The sequence below is a fragment of the Stegodyphus dumicola genome, chromosome 4 (genome assembly GCF_044657685.1).
Source record: "Stegodyphus dumicola isolate Sdum_Otavi_A_Nest chromosome 4, ASM4465768v1".
NCBI lineage: Eukaryota > Metazoa > Arthropoda > Arachnida > Araneae > Eresidae > Stegodyphus > Stegodyphus dumicola.
The window spans coordinates 29143532-29161230 of NC_140771.1; the positions used below are offsets into that span (position 1 = coordinate 29143532).

Here is a 17699-nt window from a genome sequence, read left to right on the forward strand (position 1 = left end):
TATCAAAGAAGACAGTTAACATTGACTTCGATTTTTGATTTTAACATGCTTGTTTTGTCCCTTCCTCTTGAAAACTGCTTATGCCATTCAAATACATGTGCATGAGACAAAGTTTCATCTCCATAAGCCTCAGTTAACATTTTAAATGTTTCTGTGGCTGATTTCTTAAGTTTCACAAGAAACTTGATGTTGATTCCCCGTTCGGTTTTTACATTAGACATTTTTTTTTTCTAGGCAGAATGCAGTTGCACATGTTCACTCAGTGATGCAGTACTCCCAACTGGTGTGATCAGTTAAGTCAAAACTGGCCGCCTGAATAGAGGAGGTGTGTGAGATGACATCACTAAAACAGTTATTGCAACACACTTAGTCTTGTTTTTTGTGTGTCACACCTCGTAGCTTGGGTTAATGGCATGTCACGTTTAATTTTGCCCTCAATCCATATAGAAAGTCGTTTTTCCATCTCCTGTATCGTATTATTTCTAGAATGGGTTATTCTAGTCACAGAGTCTTTTGTAGTAATTGGTAATGACTTTTTTTTTTTTTTTAGATTGTCCTTATTGTTAAAGGTGACAATTTCAATGCAACTCAAATTTGACGCTGACACTCACCACTATCTAGTCTCCTAAGCACTTGCATTTTAGTTTCTAGTGAAATGCTTTTTCCTGTCGCTTTATTTATTTTTTTTTTATATCAATGATATTAAAAATTATGGTATTTATCACTGAATCAATCATTATGTTCCTGGTGGCGCAGTGGCTAGCACATAACGCAGCTGCACCACAAGTCTGGGGTTTGATCCCTGGGCTGGGCAAGGTTGACTCAGCTTTTCATCCCGAGTTCGCTAGGGGACTAAACACCAGGGGTCCTGCAACAAGCTGACCACTTGTTCAGGGCATATGCTCTCACACCCCGTGGCCTACGGTCAAAAAAACAGATTTCAGGGCACTGCAGGCCTTGGCCCTGGCCCATTAGGGCTGTGCCCGCAATAGCTCAGTTATACTCATAATTAAATAACTCGCTTTACACAACTCAAAAATGGACTGTATACTAAAATTTATTAATTATTCAAAAACCTGCATAGTTAGTTCACATCTCTCGATGGTGTTATAGAACACAACCAAACTCAATACAAATTAATCGCAAGGTGGCACTCTAAACAAACATCAGCATCATCATTTTAGAATACAAATATTACATATTTTTCACAAATGGTGCCTCTGGCGTCAACATCCAGCATGGCCTTGAATGTTACATTCAACAATAAATTTAGAACACAAGTTATAAAATATAAACGCAATGCTCCAAGATAATAATAATGATGGTTATACAATTATACAAATTCAATCTTGATGATGAACAAAAGGCAAAGGTACAATTTTTGTCATTGGCCTTTTATAGGTTTCACTTTTATCTTTAAGTGTCACAACTTGAATAATATTATCTTGACCTGGATGGGTTTTAATAATTCATGCTAAATGCCACTTTAAAGGAGAGTAATTATCCAAATCTTTTACTAAAACTAAATCTCCTTTCTTCATTTCTACTTTTCCTTTATACCATTTAGGTCTATTTAAAAGTTTTTTTCAATATTTAGATGACCATTTTTTCCAAAAATTTTGATTTAATTTCTGAATCATTTGCCATCTAGTTATTCGATTTATAGAAATATCTGTAAAATTAGGTTCAGGCAGTGCAATTAAAGATGAGCCAATAAGAAAGTGAGCAGGTGTCAATGCCTCTACATCATTTGATATGGGACAAAGAGGGTGAGAAGATTCAATTTGAACAATTAGAGTAAAAAATTCTTCATAAGTTGTTTTTTCCCACCACACGTTTCAAGTGATATTTAAGGGATTTCACACTAGCTTCCCATAAACCTCCAAAGGAAGGAGTTGAGGGAGGATTAAAATGCCAATTTATGCCTTCAGTAACCAAATAACCTTTGATTTCTTCCTCATTTTTATCCTTAAATAAAGATTTTAGAATCGCTCTTAATTCTCTATGAGCATCCACAAAATTTCTCCCATTATCACTGAAAATATCTGAGGGTTTACCTCGCCTGGGAATAAAGCATTTAAGTCCTGCTATAAATGCTGCACTTGTTAAATCATTTACAATCTCAAAGTGCAAAACTTTCATAGTGAAACATACAAAAATACATACAAATACTTTTCTTACCCGTTTACTTCCACCTACAAAATTTTTTACCACAAATGGACCACAGAAATCGAGTCCTGTTCTATCAAAAACTCTTGATATGGTCACTCTTACGGCTGGTAAATCAGCCATCTGTTGCTGCTCAGACCTAGAATTTACCTTTTAACAAAGCATACAATTAAATCTAATTTTTCTAATTACATTTCTTGCAGAAACAATCCAGTATTTACTCCTTATAAGTGATAGTGTTATTTCAGCACCTGCATGAAAATGATTAATCACAATTACAGTAAAATTATGTTTAGTTGGCAGGATAATAGGATGTTTTCTCATTTCACTTAAGTTGCTGTTTTTCAGTCTGCCGCTCACTCTGAGTATTCCATCATGATCTAAAAATGGACACAAATTCAATAGTTTACTATTATTAAGAATTGGAGCACCCTTTTCTAAGCACTGGATTTCTGTCACAGATGAAGTTCATTGAACGTTTTTCACAATACACAATAACGCACTAGAAAGTTCACTGGTTGTCAATGTTCCGTGTGTAGCATGCAATGGATGCCTGGTGTTATGTAAGAATCTCTTACACCAAGCCACTACTCTTAGCAATTTGTTGTAAGATAAACAATTATTGATGAGATCTAATGGCTCAGAAGTGTTAATAAGTGCACATATTTCACTTACTACTGGTGGTTTTAATTTGCGAAGATACAGTTCTTCGGACTTCTCAGGGATATCATCTTGACACTTAGTCATCACAGGTTGAAGAAGAAATGGGGGACCACACCACCACAGTTCACAGTCGAAGTTTGATCGGATCAGCAACTCTTGATATGAGTTCCGCAGGGTTCTGTTTAGATGGGACGTGATGCCACTGTCACACCTCCGTCATTTCTTGAACCACCGCAACTCGATTAGCCACAAACGTTTTCATACAACAGGGCTCCTTTTGCAATCATAGAGTCACTCCAGAAAAATACATTATTCACATTATGTTTTAGACCAGATATTACTGGAGTCATTAACTTCGCAAGCAATATAGCTGCGCATAACTCTAATCTTGGGATGGCAACTTGCTTTATAGGAGAAACTTTTGATTTACTTGTTACCACCACTTCACCATATTGGGAGACAGATTTACAAAAAACTACAGCTCCATAAGCTAACTCAGAGGCATCACAAAATTCATGTAACTCAATAACAATTGCTTCTGTGACAAGAATGCATCTGTCAATTTCTAATTTACATATATGTGGCAGTTCAGAGAAAAACTGTTGCCATTCTTTGGCCTCTTTTTCAGGTAGAAGATCGTTCCAGTTGAGCTTGAAAATCCATAATCTCTGAAGAAATATTTTAGCTTTAGCTATCACGGGACCCATTAAACCAAGTGGGTCAAAGATTCTCGCTATTGTTGAGAAAATTTGCCTTTTAGTAATTTCACACTCATCTTCTAGTTTCACTTTAAAATTAAAACAATCTTTGTCTGCTTTCCAGGAAACACCAAGGACTGACACTTCATTCACGCTCTGAAATGTGTATTCATCATTGTTAACTGCAAGCTCCAGATTGTTGCTACACTATTTGTGCAGAGTCATAGTTGCACTTTTTAAAATCTGAATTAATTCATGCTGTAGCTCTTTTGCCGAACTCAATGAACTGGACCCTGTTAGCACCCTGTTCCACAAAATTCTCTGTAGCTGCCGTTGAGTAGGATGAATCGATATCATTCGGTACATCTTTCTGATATCCGCTGTAAAGCATAAATATGTTTTTGGAAACGTACCATAATTGAAAACAAGTCTTCTTGAATTACACCACCATTATACTCAATTGAATTCAGTAAATTTCTTTTTGACATTGCAGTCGAAGCATTGAACACTACTCTCAAAGGTGTCGAACTTTTCTCAGGGCAATAAATGCCAAGGTGGGGAATATAATATTTCCCCTTTTGCTCATCTTTATCTTTTACTTCAGTCATGTGACCTAGTTCACTATATTCATGTAGAAAATCAGAGTACAATAATAAGTAATTTTCATCCTTATTTAAACAAGTCCACAACGAGTTCAACCTCTTAAGCTCAATTTGTTTCGAATTTCCTAAACACATTGGATCTTCCTTAAATGGTATCTTAACTACATATTTTCCAGTTTCAGTCCTAGAATAGTTTTTGAGAAAATACTGCTCACAAATTTCTGCTTCTTTACTCTTAGAAATCTCAGACTCTCTTTCTACGTTTTTGATTTTCCGAAACTCTCTTACTGCTCTTTCTAATTCCAAATTATCTGTAATAAGCCCACAATGTAATTTACTTTCTCCTTTAGCAGGAAGAGTCCCACTTACAACATAGCCGAAAACACTATTTTATAATCTTAAATTTGAATCTTGAAGGGAAATTTGACCTGGTTTTGAAAGCTCATATAAATGCTCTGCACCTATCAGAAATCCAATTGAGCCTGGCTCAAAAAATTTGTCATCTGCTAAATTGACGTTATCTAAAGATGAAACATTAATTTCAAGAGGCCTAGAAGGCATATATTCTATTATTTTAGGAACCACCAAAAAATTTAAACTTAATTCAAAACTCTTGTCTCTAGTTAAAATAGTTGCACTAACTCTAGATTTTATATTCAAAGACAAATTATTTATTCCTGAAACAGAAATGTTAGTCTTTTGTCCCTTTAATTGAAGCAAATCTGCTAACATTTTGCTCATAAAATTTGAATTGGCACCGACATCTAACAAACTTAAAAGTGACCCGATGCCTCTGTGATTAAAGAAACAAAAGTGCTGAGTAAGACAGCTTTTAATTCATTCGCAAGATTGCACGTTATTGAAAATAAATTTTTATCAGTACTCGTTTTAGCTTGCAGAGGTTCAAATGATGTAGCCGAAGTGTCCAAATTTGACTGAGTAGTTTTATTTTCATGACTCACCACCTGCGCAACTATGCCTTTGTTTATTTTTTGTTCGCGAGGGAAATGAAGAGTTGTGTGATGTTTCTTTTTACAAATACCGCAATGGAATTTATTGCTGCAATCAATCACTTTATGATTTCCTAAACAGTTGAAACACAGATGTTTCGATTTCACTAGCCCAACTCTATCGCTAACTGTCATGTTTTTATAAACAGAGCATTTGTACAAAGGATGAATTTCATTGCATGATAAAATACATTTTGAATTTTTTACATTAGTTAGGAAACACAACCAAACTCAATATATATGGGCACTATAAAGGAACATCAGTGTCATCGTTTTAGAACACTAATTTTTCACAGATGGCGCCTCTGGCGTCAACAAGGGCTGTTGCTCCACTGAGTTTAGTAGTAATCATTACATTACTTAAATTTATTTTTACAATACCAGCAACAAGTGTTTGAAATAATAAAATACGTTTATGTAACACTACAGAGAAAAAGTAATTCAGATAAATTATTTTCAATTTCTGGGAAACCTAGTGCTGCATGCAATTTTCAGAGAATCCTTTTTCTTCTGGTAAAAAATGTGGTAAACCTAAATGAACCAGCTATAAGCAGGCATCTTACTGTATTTAAACTGTCTTATAGCTCCTGAATTGTGTAACATCGATTTTCAGCTATAGCTTCTATTTACACCGAATGGTCATCCAAAACGGATGTTGTGTTCAAAGCTGAAATTTTCACGCTTAAACTTTTCAAACTGGGCCATCAAAAATAGCCCCTTTGTCCATATGTAGCACAAAATTTACGAGCAGTCTGACTAGCATTTTTTTCCTTTTTAAAATAAAAGAGCATAACTTGATGAAAATGAACTTCTAGGTCTTTCATTCTTAACACTACATTTGGAAAAAAATGATGACACAACAATAAATGCTAGAATTAAGCAACATGAGCAGAAAAGACCAGATTTAAATATCCACTTCAGTCAAGATAACTCTTTATCAGCAGTCACAAAATAATTAGAAGAAAATACATATTGGTTTGAAAAATGCAAAACTTTCCATGTGACACATATTTGTTTTTTCTACATAAAAGAAGAACGCTGAGTTGCATATTACAACAGTTATAAATTTACAACAGTTACAGTTATAAATTTATATCTTCTTGGGATTTTTCTGAAAACAAAGCAGTAGGTATAATATTCATTTATTCATATTTATATCTATAGTTCGACCATCTCAAATGCAACCTTGGCTGGCATTCTGCCAAAACACATTCATCCAAAGGGGCATTATTACTTACTGCGATGTGAAAGTCTTCTCTTCTCCAGAAAGAGAGAACTTATATACTCGAGGGAAAGAAAGTCCCCATCCTTCCATTCTATTTTGAGAATAATTCGGTCCGAATGGTGCATGCATGTTTGCACTTGTGGTCACGGATGAGGCAGTCGAACTATAACCATGTTAATCACATATAAAATGTTGAATTCTCATCAATTTACTTCAAAGTTTATATTGGAAACATGGCTTATTATTTTTAAAAATATGTAGGGAGACCTGTAGCTCTCGAACATTCATGAAATCTACCATGCAGTTCCTATTGTTTCTGAAGTTTGGCCACTCCTGTAGTATTTGGTGCCCACATATCTGTTAGCAATATTTTGGTTCCTTTATTAAAAACACATTCCATCAAACATTAATTGTTAGATACTTGCTTTATTCAGAAACATTACCGTCAACATTACTGTTCAAATTATTACCGTTCTAGAACAAACTGTTGTTGCCAATCGGGAAAATACATTTTAAATAAAATTAATACGTTGTGTTTACATATCTTTACTATTTTTTTTAAAAAATAAATAGTGATTTTGGTGCTCCTTGAAACATGAGACCTACTTGTGAGTATAACTTGCGAGGTCCATAAATCTAATTCTGTAAATTACTACAGCAGAATATCACGATAAGACAAATGTTTTTTAACAACTCCTATTTGAATTTTAACATTTGATTAACTTCCCATAATTCTTCTTTTACCTTTTTTCAAAAATTTTCTCTTTCAATAACCGTCTGTTATTTTATTACCCTTTTCATCTTATCTAAATCAAGTACTTTTGTTGATGCAGTTCTATGTTTTCAGCTTGTAAATTTCTCAAGTTTTTGCATGCCTAATCAAGTTTTATTTGTATTCTTCCCTTATAGACATACGCTTTTGCTCAAAAAGAACTTGCAGATTATCATCCAGAAGAGCTTTATACACTTGATAACACTCCTCCTCGAAAGAAGAAGAAGAAACAAAGGTTGTGGTCCATGCATTGCCGGAAGATCCAGCTGAAAAAAGATTCTTCGTCAAACCATGTTTATAATTATAGCCCGTGTGATCATCCAGGACATCCATGTGATTTATCCTGTCCCTGTGTAATGGCTCAGAACTTTTGCGAAAAGTTTTGTCATTGCAATTCTGAATGTAAGTATACTAGTTTTCTGCTGTTTAAATTTGTTATGTAAGATTATATCTTTTTCTTGATGGTTATTTTAGGGGGATTAAGAATTTAATTTAAATAACAGGAATACCTGAATAACTTAAATAACTTTAGTTTCAAATAATTGCTAATATATTGAAAGTATGAGTTTCATCTTTGCAGTTTTTCATTCTGAATTTTTGCTTTCAAAGGTTATTGATCGTTTCTCATTTAACGTATAGTTAAATTGTTCAGTAAAATGTTATTAACCATATCTGAGATTCGTGTTGAATAGCAAATGAAGAAATTATGTAAAATTGCAAGAAATTTTGAAGAACGAATAAAGTAATTTTAATATGTTACTGTAAAATTTTATTTTTCAAGCAGATTTACAAGGAGTGATCAAATGAAAAGGTAAGAAACGATGTAAAAATGTAACAGTTAAATTTCTGCACATTTCACCATTGGAGAACATAGTGAGACATCTCAGGATGCAGTTGGAGTCTCTGACTGGGATCGGAGCATGTGCAAGCTCCCGCGTGCGCCGGAAAGAGCAGAGGCTCTTATCAAAAGCGGCATCCAAATGGCAGTCCGTATGAGGACAGGATGGCGTTCGCATTGCAAAATTCAATGACTGAGGAGCAGTGAGGTTTTATCCAATTTCTGACAGCAGAAAGTGAGAAACCGGCAACTATGCATCGCTGGATGGTGACAGTTTACGGAGAGAAATGTGTCTCTGACAAGTCTGTCAGGAAATGGAGTGTCCGTCTTTGTGCAGGCCGTGGGAGCGTGGGTGATGACCCGAGACCAGGCCAGGCAAACACTCATCAGGAGCAATCTCATCGACAAGGTGGACGATCTAGTGAGAAGTGATCGGCGTGTCACATTGCGAATGAAGGTGAATGTCAGCTGTAGAACCGTGTGGACAGTTGTTCAAGACAGGTTGCGATATCGGAAGGTGTGTGCCGCTTGGGTTCCGAAGCAGGTCACCGACCAGCAAATGGAACTGCAACATCATCTGTTTCGGTATCAGAAAGACTCCGCTTTCATGGAGCGGATCGTCACATGTGATGAGACCTGGTGTCATCATTATGAGCCAGAGACAAAGCATGCGTCGTCACCTCCCCCTAAAAAGTTCAAAGCCGTGTCGTCAGCAGGCAAGGTGTTGCTCACCATCTTTTTCGACGTTCAAGGTCTGCTGCATGTGGAATTCCTCGAGCACAGAAAAACCATTAACTCCGATGTGTACTGTGAGATGCTTCGATGCCTACGCAGGTCCATCAAGAAGAAAAGACCAGGGCTGCTCACGAAGGGTGTGGTTCTGCTCCATGATAATGCGCGACCACGTCTCCAGAGTCACACACATGGAACTAACCAAGTTCAAGTGGGAAACGTTGGACCATCCGCCCTACAGTCCGGACATGTCGCCCTGCAATTGCCATGTGTTTGGGCCACTGAAGAAACACCTGAAAGGGAAGCGCTTCAACTCGGACGACGTACTCAAGGACACTGTGAAGGACTGGGTCTCGTCACGGCCACAGGAATTTTGGGAACAAGGAATCCTGCGGCGTGTTCATCAGTGGGATCATTGTGCTCAGGCCTATGGTGTATATTTTGAATAAAGTCTACATTTGTACCCACCGTGTCATTTCGTACCTTTTCATTTGATCACCCCTTGTAAGTTATTTTCTTTGTTCTTTTTGTTATTTCTCTATTCTTCCAGAAAATAAAAATTTCTGTAATACAGATTTCAAGATTTATATATGTCTAGTTTGATTTAATTGCTATAACCAAATTCTTGGCTTGCACTTAATCTAACAATTCTGTGGTACATCTAATTGATAGATTCTAATTGATCTAATTGTAAGCAGTGATTCTTGTGAGAATGTTTAATTTGGTAGGAACAAGACATCTTTAATTTCCCACAGTGAATGTATGAGTGATTTATCTTTCTAATTTATATTTTGTAATCTGCAAGCTAGTAGTATTAAATAAACTTTTTATCTTAATATTAAGACTCTTAATTTTCAGTTAGTTAATATATGTATGTCAGGAAAGGCCAAAACTTGCCTAGAATCTATAGAAGCTGTAGTAAAATTGAATTTAAGTGGTAATTAGAACTGTACCATCTTGGATAACTGATGATTCCCACCATTCATAAAATAAAAATTATCTTTAATTTACGTCAGGACTATGCACTTGCGATTTTCATGAACTAAGAAGTACAGTTTAGTATGTTCAGACATAAGCATGACTCTCCTATCAAGACCGTCATATATGGATTAACTGATGACTCATGTGAATGACATCAAAAAAGAACTTTGTGACAAAGGTTACTCAGCTTGTTAGAATATCCCATGGTACTAAGGTGAAACTTCCAGTGTTTCTCGTTTCTTTGATGCAGAATGACACCAGTTGAAGTAATTATAAAAAGAGAACTATTTTGAAATTAAAAGTTAATATTAGAAGATTTAAAGGCTAAAATTTGAAATATGAATTCTAATGATAATCCTCCTCCTGAGCGGACTCTGAATTAAGAAGACTTCTAAACCAAGGAAAGCATCTCCTTACTCTAACGCTTCTGCGCATGCCTCATCTCCTCACATTAAGAAGATTGTTTCCAATTCCATGACAGATTATTCTGCTGGAAATTTGATTGATAAATTTGTTGGATTTTTCAGTAAATTTCTGGAATTTATTGCTCAGCTTAAGAAGCTGAAATCTAAAAAGACAACAGATAGCTCTGTGTTTTGTAGAACTTTTTGATGATCTGGAACTTTAAATTTCCTGCTCAGCACTGCACAGTGACTGTTTCTAACCCTGCTTGGGCTCGCTAGATTGCGCTACATCTTTGTGGAGTGCATTTAATGATTTTTACCAATCTACCGGCCTGTTAGGTTTCTGGCCCTTTCTTCACTTCATCATTCTCTCTTAGGAGTGGTTTCTGGCCCTTTTTTTACTTCATCATTCTCTCTGAGGAGTGGTTTCTAACAGACTTTCCTTTTTTAATTGCCTTTGGGGCATATATGCTTTATGACAACCATAACACATCGTGCCGAATGCACGATAATCGCAGGGAATCAGTGGGAATTGGTGTTGTTGCTTATATTGTTCAAGCGCTTCGTGTGATCAGGAGAAAAATTCATATTTTTACAAAATAAAAGTTATCTTTTCATTCACATCAGATCTGTTTTATCTATAATAAGCAATTTGTATGAGCTTTATATTTACTACTCAGATATTCTATGATAAGCAAATGGCATGGTCTTTACTTTGTATTTACTAATCAAATATTTCATCTGATCTTCATCTGGGAAATACATGTTGCAAGCAGAATCAATATTAGTTTTTTTTGCCACCAAATTCTGCCATCTTGTACAACTGCATTTGGCTTTGACATCAGCTTTTGTATGCTCATAATTAGTAGTTTTGCTCAGGTATATTTTTTCAGTGTGATACTTCCTGATGAGGTGTTTCAGTTATATTCAAAATAATGAAGTATATTCCTGACTAGCCACTATGCTGCCAGCCTTCGTCTGGCTTTTAAATGTGCCGTAAAAGTGCCTAAAGAGAACACCTGGGACCGATGGCCCTGTGTAAGTTCGTCCACCTTTTTTTCCTTTGTTAAGATTCCAACCCCCCCCTTGCATACGATCCTAATGTATAAGGCAAACCTGAAAAATATATATAGCTTGAATTTTTAGCAAATTGATTGCATGAGATGTATTAAACATTTGTTAGAATGTAAGTTATATCCCCCTTCTTAACTACCACCATAACTGCATAAAAAGTTATATAAAAATTCTACAATAAAATAAATATATCTCCATGCCATTTCTGATAAGTCTAATTTTTTCAAACATTTTCTTACTCGACAGTTTGAATTGTTCTTTTTCTGAAATTTTTACTTTTACAAATTAAAATTATGAATAAAATATACAGAAAAAGCATTACATTTTAATAAAGCCCCAATATAAGATGATGTGTTAAAATGTTACGATAATTTAGGTAATCTTCTGAGAAAATGTGTCAGCAGTCATATCACAGCCATTTAACTTGTAAAGCAAAGCCTTTGAGCTCTTTCAGACGTAGGATGATTTTAAGCATGCATTTCATAAACTGTTACAGTGAGTTAATTTATTGCTATTCTTGAAGGGCTTCTAGATACAATATATTGTTTTTCCATTGGGAACAAAGATGTAAAGATTATCCTTTTTTCCTACTCTAGAACATATAAGTGGCCGTGTGAAAAACATGGACCTTTTTAGGTTAAGCCTAACAACCTTTAAAGACTGTTCTTGTTCCTTGTTGATACTCATTGCAAAACCTAAAGATGTTGGGAATTGAAGCTGTTTATAATGAAATGGTACATCAGATGATATAATGGGAATTCTTGGGGAGAACACCTCTTGCATACCAGTCATAATAGTTGCTTCAATAACATTTTTCATGAGTTTCTTGATAGACAATCTTGTACCATTGCAGAGTGAAGAGGGATCCAAATTTCTCAACAGCATTATAGGTGCACAAACTTTCAATTGCAGGAATAGGATGTTGTCTTGAAAATGTTTGGCTTCTCTAGAGTCTTCGGTCAACAACCTACGTATTATATCTGGAGGATCTATCAATAAAGGCAGTTGAACTTTTCCAGCATTGCAACACATAACCTTGAGTTTCACTTTTCAGCTTCATGACCACACAGTACTGGCATCTTTTTGACATTGATCCAATGTCACATGCTGGATCAGAAGCATAATCCACTGCTGGATTATAGGAGAATGCTGCATTTTCTTTTTTTCTCTCCATATTTGCAACCGAGCAGTAACAGTAGCAAATTGATCCTGTTGTAGTCCTCTTTTTCTTTCTTCAGATATTTCCCTTGCTCTTGCTGCTGCTCTAAAAGTCCTATCCCTTTCTTGCCTTGTTTCTCTTTCTTCAATCATTTCCCTTGCCCTCACTGCTGTTGTAGTACTCCTATTATTTTATTGTCTTGTTTCTTTTTCTTTTCCCTTGCCACTGCTGCTGCTGTAGCACTCCTATTATTTTCTTGCCTTATGTTTCTTTCTTCGGGCATTTCCCTAGCCCTCGCTGCTGCTGTAGCTTTCCTATTATTTTCTTGTCTTATGTTTCTTTCTTTGGACCTTGCTCTTGCTGCTGTTCTAAAATTCCTATCCCTCCTTCGTCTCAATTCTCTTTTTTTTGTTTGATTTGCCTGGGATGATTCTCCATGTCCTCTATCACTTGCTCATCTTGCATGCAAATATTTCATTTTTCGTGATGGCTGAGGCATATTTTCAAGAATCTTCTAAAAAAAGAATTCTTTCGAAAATCTCCTTGGAAATAATTGTGAAAACTTAAATATAAGTTGATGCAATTATATCACTTTTCTCTCGGCAGACATTCAGTATCCAAGAGAATCATTAAATTTAAAAACTGCACAGAATTATTGCCCTCATTTTTTTAGTGGCAACAGGGCTGATATAATGAGAAAGAATTTCAATTTGATGCAATTTCATCAAAAAAAAAAAAAAAAACCTCATTCGAATTTTGAAGAAAAGAAAAAAAAAAAAACCGCTTCGTGGTACAATGCCTCTTGTCTAGATGCACCTGTGTACCAAATTTCTTAGTTCTGGGTCTATTAGCTTATGTGCATCACAAACAAAAGACACAAACAGACAGACTCTTCCTTTTGCTGTATGTAGAGATTAGAATATTGTAAAAAAAATTTAAAATTTTTATAACATATTGTGCTATTTGATAACAACAACATTCTTTTTTTTTTAATCTTTGTTTGTTTAATAATTAATTTTTTTTTTACTTTCTTATTATCCATTCCCCCACCAAAATTTGCAAATTGATGACTAATATTTCCCTAACTTATTGCACAAAAGGCAACAACCATTTTTAAAATGACAGTACGCTTTAAATGTCATGCAAGAACAATCAATCAATAAAATTTAAAAAATCAGGAAATATCAATAATAAAAACTTATCTTTTTAAAGAAATTCTTCATTTTTTCACCGTTTTTCTGTGTACACAGTGATTGGTTGTCACTTTAAAAAATAATAATAATAATAATCAGAGAATTGCACAAACTTGACAACTGTACAACTTCAACACATCACACTGGCCAAAACATACTTGTGCTACAGGCAGATTTGGATTGCTTCACAAATACTTTTTCATGACTTTTCAGAGGGGTTACAGATAACCAGGAAGTGCAATGTGTATTATTTAAAATTAATGCAGATCTGAGGATGCTTTTTACCCTAATTTTAAATCCTGTAATGGTGTATTTGGCTGTCTGGAAAATAACATTGTTACCAATTATAATCAGATTGCAAGTTTTTATTATCAAGTTGTGATAGCTTAAAATTTACTTTTTTGTAAGTCATGAAGAAGGCTGAAAAACTTGACAATTGCGTGATAATATATAATTCAAGTGATTAGTAATACAATGCATGTGCATCGAAAATGCCACTCCATTCTAAAATATAAAAAAGTAGAAAATGAGTTTTTCATCCAGAAATTGTGTTTGCTTTTTTTTAAAAAAAAAAAATAATAATAATAATGTGGAAAGTCTAAGTATGCTTTGCATAAGAAAACAAAACTCATATTAGCATGTTTGAATTTCATTGCAGTAATTGTGGACTGCCTTTCAATGCAGATATTGCTTGCTTTGATGAAAATCCAACTGTTTTAGCATGCAGTCACTGGTTGGAGTGATGTGCAGAATTGCAGTGATCTTATCATAGTAGAGCTAATGAATGCAGACAGTCATATTTGTATGGCCTGTATGAATTACACAACTACATCATACACCCTAGCTCAGGAATTAATCAATCTATAGCACAATAATAAGTACCTGCACATAGAGCATAACATTATCTACAGTGTCACCAACTCTTTATAAGACAACCTTTGCGTACTTTGATATTTCAGCACAACTATAAATTGGCACATTGAATAAAGCTTATAAACTCTTGAGTAGCAGGGCATTATCTTTCAAAGAAATTGCACTTTTGCATGCAACACTGTGGAGACCAGTGTATTAGAGTTTTGCATTATCATCAGTAAAATTGTAGAGCAGAGTGTTATCAAGTATAAGTCCCAATCACATCTAATATGTGTATCTAGTATTCCAGCCACTAGCATTACATGTTGGGGATTTTATGTAGGGTTGTCTGACTCATTAGAACCTTTGTGAAATTACTTGTGAACAGGACAGTTCACGACCTCATGGCTCATGGAACATCTAACGTCTCTTTAATAGACAACATGCTCCACCTTATCCATAATTGATTCATTCATAAAATAAACACACATATTCCATAATTCGCAGAGACTAGTGCAGTAACAACTGTAAAGGTTATAGCAGCTAAATCCTAGTGAAGAACTGAAGCATCATTGACTGCAGTACCTCATTCTGTTACATTCATTGCAGCAGCAGTTATTGTTGTTTGTATTGGCAGTAGTAATATTTACTGCTGCATGTTCTATACATTTAGATTGGTTAAAATGTTAATCACTTTATAAGGTATTTATTAAGTATATATGGTATCATTAATTGTTATCTTCATATTATTTTTTAAAGTTTTGCAATCTTAATTTAGTTCTTTAAAACAGCTTCTAGCAAAGCTGTATATTCAGTGTCTTTATATTGGTTCAGCTACTAATGGGCTGATTTTCTCTACTTAAATTATTGGGACAGTCTAGAAATAAACTCCTGCTTGTTTAGCAATTTGAAACTATCTTGCTTTTGCTTTATTCTGTTGACTATATTTTTCTGTATTCTCTTTGTTGATGTTGGAAAATTTCAGCAACAAAATTATTATACTTTGCAGGTGTGCAGAGATTTCCTGGCTGCCGGTGTAAAGCACAGTGTAATACAAAGCAGTGTCCATGTTACCTGGCTGTGAGAGAATGTGATCCTGATCTCTGTCAGACATGTGGTTCTGGTACTATATCTTTTTTTGTTTGTTTGTTTGTGTTTGTGTGAGTGAGAGAGAGAGAGCATGTATTGAAGTTATCAAAAGAGAATGCTATTACTGTAAGTCAGTGCCTACTGTAATATTTTATTATTTAACAAATAATAATATATATTATCCTTTGATATTGGAGTGGCAAAGACATATTTGTATCATGTAACCGTTGCTCAGCAATGCCAGAGATTGTTTAAAAATTGTTATTCTGAAAGTTTTCAAAGCTAGTAGTTGTATGAAAAATTTATAGAGAAAAAACTGTTATAGTAAGCTGTAGTGTAAAGCTGTAATGGATAGATTGAATTTAAATTATCTATATTTGTGAATTGAGAATAAAGTTTTATGTTACAAAGAAGCTCACCTGTTATTTCGATAAAAACTGTAAAATACGTTACATTACCTTTAAATCTGCATCAAAGATAAAAATAACAAAAGTATTTTTTATTTTATTTCAGATCAGTTTGATGTGCGTAACATATCTTGCAGAAATGTCAGTGTACAGCGGGGCCTTAGAAAGGTAATGCAAATATTGATAAGAAATACTTATTTGTAAGATTTGGTTTGGTTTATGTTATTATGGCAAAGCCTCAAGGGCTAGCTGCTAAGTCGAAGGATGCCTTCATGAAGGTCTTTCTAAGGGAAACTGGCTCATGTACACATTACACATCAGAAAAATCACAAAAATGCCCATGCAACCATCCTGTTCATGGGATTTGAACCTCAGACTAAACTACCAGTGTTCAGCAATTTTACCGCTTGGCTGCTCTGAAATGAAGACGCAGCCTATGTGTAATGAGAACTGAGCAAGTTTGTCTTATTCCACCATGAATGCATCTTTTGTTATTCCTTTAGCAGCTTTGTCTTAATTGTAAATTAAATCCATTGTGTTCCCATGTATCTCGGCCTTTTGGCTAAGATCAGAGAGTAGTATTTTGTAAGATTTGGATCATTTTTAATGAATTTTGTATAAAATGAATCAACATGTAAATATATTATTATTATTGTAGGGAATCAATTAAAATGATTAATCCGGTTACAAATGGCAGTAGTTAATTTATTTTTACAAGTATTCTTATTCTACTGCTTTAAAACAAAAAATTAATTTTTTCTCCTTATCTTAAAATGTTCTTTATGACTGCATTCCATAATGTGGACAATGTGTAAACAATTCAGACTGAACCCAGCAAAGCATGCACATAATTCTGATGTTAGCACCATCTTAATGTGAATCTTGAATTCTTGTATTGTCATGAGCAAAGATGGTATACACACATTGTCTTTGACATATGAAAAATAGTTTGCCGTTGTGAAAAATAGTTAAGAGAATAAGCTTGGGATATATGGGAACCATTCACACCATCAGATTCTGAGTGATCAGTCTAGCAATTCAGAGGCTTCTTGTACAAAAATTTGAAGATAAGCAGAATTTGTAAAATGTTAAAGCATTTTTCTGTGTGCAAATTCAAAACAGTGCAAATTAAGTCCTGAAAAGTAAATTTTCAGTTGAAACATTATTCTGCCAGAAATAGAGTTACAATGAAAAGAATAAAAGAGGATGTTAGAAAATTTTAAAGCAATCTTGGGAATGTTTAAAATGTAAATACTTACTATTTAAATGGTCTTATGGCCCTTTATTCTGTATTATAACGCTGTGTCTTGCTTTGCATAATAAAAAAAAGATGACACCATTCGGTTATCAGGAGCATAAAAAATCACCAAACTATAGTTGATGGCAAAAATAGTTATGATAACCCTAATGCAAGGAAGGAAGCATATGAAATAACTATCTAAGACTATTATTTTAATTTAGATAGTTTATTCAGATTTTTTATCGATTTAGATAGTTTGGTTTATTTGACTATGGCAAAGTGTATTAGGGCTTCCTATGGGAGGAGCTGAAGGAATTCATATGGGAAACTTTTCCCTACCTATGTTACACGTGGGAAAAACCATAAAAATACCATGCAATTAGCACATTTGCCTAGAATCAAACTGAGGTTGATTTGAATACCAAGTTCATTTGATTAGTTTGAAACCCAAGTTGATTTGAAATTTTTTTCTACTTTTCTGATTTTAAATTTCCTGTTACAGGAAAACCCCCATCAGTCATTAACGTTTTAATTGAATTTTGTTTGCATTGCAAGAACAGGATTTTTCTATCTTTTCTCTTAATTTTTTGA

The 17699-nt window shown here is 34.5% G+C and overlaps 1 protein-coding gene across 2 annotated transcripts in view; it reads left to right on the forward strand.

Annotated features, from left to right (window-relative positions):
* The window catches only part of E(z) (histone-lysine N-methyltransferase E(z)), a 106391-nt gene that overhangs the window by 68795 nt on the left and 19897 nt on the right, over nucleotides 1-17699 (forward strand). For both annotated transcript variants that reach the window (XM_035351013.1, XM_035351014.2), the window contains exons 12-14: nucleotides 7277-7541; nucleotides 15382-15495; nucleotides 15975-16036. In XM_035351013.1, coding sequence (XP_035206904.1) covers nucleotides 7277-7541; nucleotides 15382-15495; nucleotides 15975-16036 — 441 coding nt within the window. The remainder of the gene's footprint in view (nucleotides 1-7276; nucleotides 7542-15381; nucleotides 15496-15974; nucleotides 16037-17699) is intronic.